This window comes from Bidens hawaiensis, unplaced genomic scaffold, assembly GCF_021521415.1.
Source record: "Bidens hawaiensis isolate Kalapana, Puna unplaced genomic scaffold, B.hawaiensis_p1.1 tig00015448_1, whole genome shotgun sequence".
In the NCBI taxonomy this organism is placed as follows: Eukaryota; Viridiplantae; Streptophyta; class Magnoliopsida; order Asterales; family Asteraceae; genus Bidens; species Bidens hawaiensis.
In genome coordinates this window covers 46,727-53,572 of record NW_027492380.1, presented here as the reverse complement: position 1 = coordinate 53,572, position 6,846 = coordinate 46,727, and the positions used below count along the sequence as shown (strand labels likewise).

The window sequence follows — 6,846 nt, the reverse complement described above, 5'->3', positions numbered from 1 at the left end:
GAGGCACCACTATCAAGTAGCCAACTAGTATGTTTTGAGTTGTTTTGAGCACCGACACCCATCATGTTGACTTGTGGTGATGTCTTTGAAACCTACACATTGCGAGTATAGGGCTGTATGACCGCATTAGAAAACTTCTTTTTGAAGGAGTTGCAATTAGCAATTGTGTGGCCTTTGGTGTGACACCATTGGCATTTTCTAAAAAATGGCAATTTTCGGTTGAAGGATGTTGGTTTAGTGGGCAGGGTAATAACCAGGTAATAAACTGGGTGATTGGCTATTGGATGGATTTAGAATTCGAGTGGTTGATGGTTAACTGTTGGTGCTATTTGAGTTGTCTTTGATATTTAGTAAAGGTAGCAAAATAGTGATAAAGGCAGATAGTGCAGGTTTGCTGGATAGAAGATAGCAAGTTGCTTGAAAAAAATGTCGCTATGCTCGTGATGTCATATGAGAAAATAGAAAGAATATTATTTGTATTGTAAAATCCACACTTTGTATATTAACAGAATAACATATAAATACAAGACAGATAGTAAATTACAAATATTTGCAAGCTAATAATATGGAGATGATTTCTCTAATGGTTTGACTAGCATGATTGGCTCTCCTTTGATTATATAATTTACTTACTTTCCTTAATATTGGAGAGGCGTTTACGAGTCCTTCTAAACATAGTGATAGGGCCAACGACATTTGAAGAAATACGCACCGTTAATGGTATGATATGCCCTACTTTTAGAGATGCATGTTATGCCCTTGGATTACTAGACGATGACATGAAATACATTGATGGAATTGAAGAGGCAAGCATTGAGATTACATTTGATTACTTACACTCATTATTTGCTATAATGTTGTCTACCGATAGCCTCTCTAGACCCGAACATGTATGGAAATGTACATGGAAATTGTTGTCCGATGCCATCCTCCATAGGCAATGGCAACGTAACATACTTATTAGTTTTGGTTAATTTTCCATCGGAAGTTGTCCGCAATTACACATGAAAAGAACTAATACAAAGTATGCAATTGAAAACAAAAATTATAACTTGACAACCACCAAAAATTACAATGATCTTCAAGTTACTATATCATTATAATTATAATTAAGTTACTATATCATTATAATTATAATTAACATCAAAGAAACATATTACCCAAAAACTTCATCATTGATTTCTTTATAACTCCTATCACTTTCTTAAACCCAGTTTAACACAAAATATTTAAATACAAAATAGTTGCACACGTTGCTGCAATAAACCTTCAAACATAACACGAGTGTTCACAACACAAAACATAACCATCATCTTGAACCTAAAATTTGCATGACACCACCAACAACACAGGCATACTATCAAAAAAACTTTTTCATATTCTTCATTATACCCGTCAACAGCTTCTTCACTTCAAATTCTACATGAGCCCTTAGCTTTATAGCATTGCGCATCTTAAGACGATCTAAATCTCTAATAATCACCAGGTTGGATGAGTTCTCAACCTCAAAACGATTAAATATTTCACAGAACCATCCTCCCAATAAACAGCAACCCTCTAGACAAAATGAAATGAAAATGCATACAACAATAAACATTAAACCTGTTAAAAATATTACAAACAATGTAATTCTTAGATAACAACAACAACAATGCTATAAGCCCAAAAACTATACTTAAACCAAACTATAAACCTATATAAGTACAAAGCAAACCCTTAACAACAAGCCCATACAAACATATATACTAAAAACCCACAAACTAAACTTAAACTCAACAATAAACATAACATAATTTATTGATTCTTGTAACCTTTGATTTTAATAAAAAAAATATACACCTCAAAGTTTATGTTTAAGTATAAACCTAAACACATCATAATAGAAAATTATATATTCACAATAATATAAAAATTTTAAATAATCTCATGTAACACGCGGGCTAAGCTAGTTTTGTTATAAACATATCCAACCAAAGTTTGAAATTTTTTTTTTCATGATTTGTTGGATTGTTGGTGACTTAAGACATACTATATTTGAATTTTTTCGCACATTATTTAAACTCTATCTTTTCTCGTCTCATCTCTTCATTCTCTTTTTTCTGATTCAATTTTTCACAGAAAGTTCTAGGTCTTCAATTTTGATTCTGATCAATTATGTATTGTTTTTGAATTCACTACATACATGAGTAATGTGTGTTAGTGAGTTAAGAGTTCATCAAATTAATTCTTGTTGGAAAATATGATCATGTAATAACTAATAAACACTTAAATTAAACCTTATTAAATGATCTATTTAACTTAAAATAATTTTGACACTATCATAGGTGGCAAAAAAATGCATGAAAATCGCAAGGGTGTACTATTAATGTGTGATCTAACATCACATGATGAACAAGGGAGGCAATAACGGTGGCTATTAATCTTATTTTTATATGAGATGCCCAATCCATTTTTGTTCACATATTTGTTGAAGGGGATGTTTTCATTTTTATCAACGCATTCCTCGCTAATTTTGACGAGCGTCTTGTTCATTTTGTCGAACATTTAAAGTCAAAGTCAAGAACTCAAGAAGTAGCTTGAGGATAGTTCTGTGAGCCGATAGTATCTCGTATTATCGGCATGTGTATTTTGTATATTTATATATTATTATATAGTTTGTTAGGATTTGATTGATTCTCATTAGTTAGTTACCATACTTATCCCATTCTCTTGTATTATATATGGGATTGTAATCTTCATTATGAAATCAAGGAATTGTATTCCCTTACATGGTATCATCCTTCTGGCCTTGATCTCGATCTCGCCATTACCATCCATCCTTCATCTACTTTTTGTTCATCACCATGGCTGATAAAGCCGAACCCAAAACCCAAACTCTTCACCCCGCTTATACCGTAACCAACATACAGCACAAGGTCCGCGTCCTCGATGATGTTGAAGTCTCTTACCCTACGTGGGTGAAGCTCTTCACCCTCCACGCCACCGGCTACGATGTCCTTTCCCACATTGACGGCTCGCCGTCACCCGCCCAAACCTCACCAGAATATCCGTCATGGATAAAGATTGATGCTGTCGTATTACAATGGATATACGGCACCTTGAGTAATGATCTCTTGGTTCATGTTTTGGAGAATGAATCCACCGCTCATGAAGCATGGGTTCGGGTGAAGAACCTGTTTCTAAACAACAAGGCATCATGGGCAGCCGCCTTACAGTTGGAACTTAACAATCTCACTTTAGCATCCATGCCTAGTTTGGAGGCTTACTGTCAACGTGTCCGGGATCTCTCGGATCAACTTACCGCTGTTGATTGTCCTATTAATAACACCCAAAGAATTCTTCATTTGATTAAGGGACTTCCTCGTGAGTATGACACCGCGGCCGCACTCCTTAACCACAATCTTCCCTCTTAGGAAAATGCATGCAATCAACTTGACTCGGAGGCTAAACGCATTGCGGCTCGTGATTCTCTTACACCGACTCCTGTGGTTGCTGCTGTTGTCAGTTCTCCACAAGAAAACACCCGCCACCAGCAACCTTCTCAAAACCGGGACACGTCTTATCAACCCCATCGCTCCTACAATCGGGATTCGCAGCCTCGTCGGGATTCCAACAGGTCGGATCGCAACAATCAGCGGGGGATCGGGCAGTCATCGAACCGGGCTCATCCACAGCTGCCATATGCTTCATTTTGGCCTCCACCCGGTTACCCAGCCTACTGGGCCCCCTTGTCCGTATCCCACACAAATTTGGGCTCCTCCCTATGACAACAGGCCCAATTCAAGGTCCTCTAACAGCCCAAGTTCCTCACGGCAGCCGCCGGCGCAGGCCCACATAACCGAGACGGACCCACTCGAGCCCACTCATTTTGTTGAAGCTGTCCATGCGCTGTTCATGGACTCGGGAAATGATCCGTGGCATCTTGATATAGGTGCGTCTTCTCACGTGACGTTTGATCACGGAAAACTTAATACTTTTTCCTTGTATTCACCAATATCGTCAATATTTGTTGGTAATGGTAATAGCATTCCAGTTTTGGGTTCGGGTTCCACATCAATAAAAACACCCTCTAAACCGTTACACCTTAAAACGGTTCTCTATAATCCTAATTTTATTAAAAATCTTATTTCTGTTCGTAAGTTCAATGTTGATAATTGGACTTCAATTGAATTTAGTCCTTTTGGGTTTAAAGTGAAGGATTTCAAGGATGGCACGATCCTGAGTCGTCACAACAACATAAAGTGAACTTTATCCGCTCACTCCACCCGCTTCCGCAACCTCTTGTTTTGCTTCGACTAAAGACTCTCCTTTTTGGCATGATCGGCTTGGACACCCAGGTCAACCCGTCATGGAGTTTCTTAGTTCTAAGCATTTTATTTCTAGTACTAAAATAAAGACTCCACCTGTTTGTGAGCCGTGTCAATTGTTTAAACACAAACGTTTGCCTTTTTCGGATTCAACTACTCGTACTTTGTCACCTTTTTCCATATTGCATTGTGATTTATGGACTTCTCCAATTTTGAGTCATGCAAGTTATAAGTACTATATGGTTTTAACGGATGATTACACACAATATACATGGGTATACCCGTTAAAATTTAAATCCAAAACATTCACAAAATTCACCCATTTTCACCAATTTGTCAAAACATAATTCAATCTCCCAATTAAATCTTTCCAATGTGACATGGGAGGTGAATTTGACAACACCAATTTTAAAAACTTTACAACCCACCACGGTATTCAAATCCGTTTCTCTTGTCCCCATACATCTCAACAAAACGGTAATTCTGAGCACATGATCCGTCGCCTTAACGAAATCATGTTTGCTCTCTAACTCATGCTCGTCTCCCATCCACGTTTTGGGTTGAAGCTTTACACACGGCTTCATACCTCCACAACATCCTACCTACCAAAATTCACCACAACCAAACACCTACCGCCCGTTTATACCTTCATCAACCCTCCTACGACCATCTACGAGTATTTGGTTGTTTATGTTATCCTAACCTTTTTGCCACTAGTCCTCACAAACTTGTGTTTCGTTCCACTCCATGTGTCTTTCTCGGATATCCGGCTAACTTTCGCGGGTATCGATGTCTCGATATCTCCACCGGTAAAACCATTTTCTCCCGACACGTAACCTTTGACGAAACCAAATTCCCATTCACCTCTAAACCTCCACCCACACATTCGTTTCTTGATCCCTCACCATTAATATTTACACAACCCACTACTCCATCTACTACCACTTCTGCCAACCCCGTTAGCACAACACCCTCATCTCCTACTACCCTAACTCACGGCCCAACTCCACCCTACTCAACCCTCAGCCCACAACCTCATGTTAATCCTAACATACCTGGCCCATCCAACATTACTAGCCCAATACCATCGAACCCTTCACCCACACTAGGCCCATCCCACGTGTCCAGCCCACCCAACTAAAACCAACCAACCTCACCTACTGTGGAACCTCACATCGACATTCCACCGCCCCCCTCGCCTCCAGCTCCTATACTGATCCACCCCATGCAAACCCGGTCACAATCCGGCATCTTCAAACCTCGACAACCCATGTCCCTCAACACCTTCACATCTCCGTCTATCTCTCCATTACCAAAATCTCATCTCACCGCTCTCTCGGACCCAAACTGGAAACATGCCATGCAAAACGAATATGAAGCTCTATTGGCAAATAATACGTGGGAATTAATACCGCGTCCGACTGACGCACCTATGGCACATTAGAACGACACAAAGCTAGACCTATCGTTAATGGTAAAAATCAAACCGTGGGCGTAGATTGTGACGAGACCTTTAGTCCGGTGGTAAAACCAACAACAAGTCGCACCGTGTTAAGTCTTGCAATTTCAAAAGGTGGTCCATTAATCAACTTGATGTCAAAAATGCATTTTTGCACGGTTACCTTAAAGAAACGGTTTATATGTTCCAGCCTCCGGCGTTTTCTTCTCCGTCACATCCGAAACATATCTGTAAGCTAAACCGATCCATCTATGGCCTTACACAAGCACCACGTGCTTAGTATGAATGTTTTGCAGGATACTTGTCTCGGTGTGGATTCAAAAGTAGTACATGTGACACATCTTTATTTGTGTACAAGAAAGGTGATCAAATGGCCTATTTGCTCTTATATGTTGATGACATCATTCTCACGACTTCAAGCACTTCATTGTTGAACAGCATCATCAAGTCCCTTTCAACCCAATTCAACATGACTGACCTAGGCCCGTTACACCATTTTCTTGGCATAGCGGTTCAGCAGCAAAAGAATAATATGTTTTTATCTCAATCCAAATATGCAACGGACATCCTGTTACGAGCTGAAATGTCAAACTGCAAACCAGCTAGTACACCCGTTGAGACCGGTTCTAAGTTAAGTGCCACAGCCGGTGCCCCATGTTCGGACAGTTCCCTATACAGAAGTTTGGCTGGCGCTTTGCAATACCTTACCATCACCCGCCCAGACATCTCATATGCGGTTCAGCAAACATGTCTATTCATGCACGACCCACGGGAACCGCACTTTAACCTGTTGAAACGAATCTTACGTTACATCAAAGGCACTTTGTCACATGGTCTTCTAATATCACCCTCCTCGTCCACCACATTAACTGCTTATTCGGACGCAGATTGGGGCGGGTGTCCCGACACGCGTCGATCGACCTCTGGATATTGCGTTTTCATGGGAAGCAACCTTATTTCTTGGTCTTCAAAACGTCAACCTACCATCTCTCGGTCCAGTGCCGAGGCAGAGTATAGGCGAGTTGCCAACGCTGTATCCGAACTCAGCTGGATCCGTAATCTCCTTCTCGAGCTCCATGT

The 6,846-nt window shown here is 40.1% G+C and overlaps 1 protein-coding gene across 1 annotated transcript; it reads left to right on the top strand.

Moving 5' to 3' along the window:
- The first annotated feature begins 2,843 nt into the window (after positions 1-2,843).
- LOC143549196 (uncharacterized) lies at positions 2,844-3,413 on the top strand. The gene has a single exon (XM_077040160.1). It carries the CDS (start codon positions 2,844-2,846, stop codon positions 3,411-3,413), a length of 570 nt encoding a protein of 189 aa, XP_076896275.1.
- Positions 3,414-6,846: the final 3,433 nt, after the last annotated feature.

Coding starts and splice junctions, on each gene's coding strand:
- LOC143549196 (XM_077040160.1), top strand. CDS start 2,844: ATGGCTGATAAAGCCGAACCCAAAACCCAAACTCTTCACCCCGCTTAT.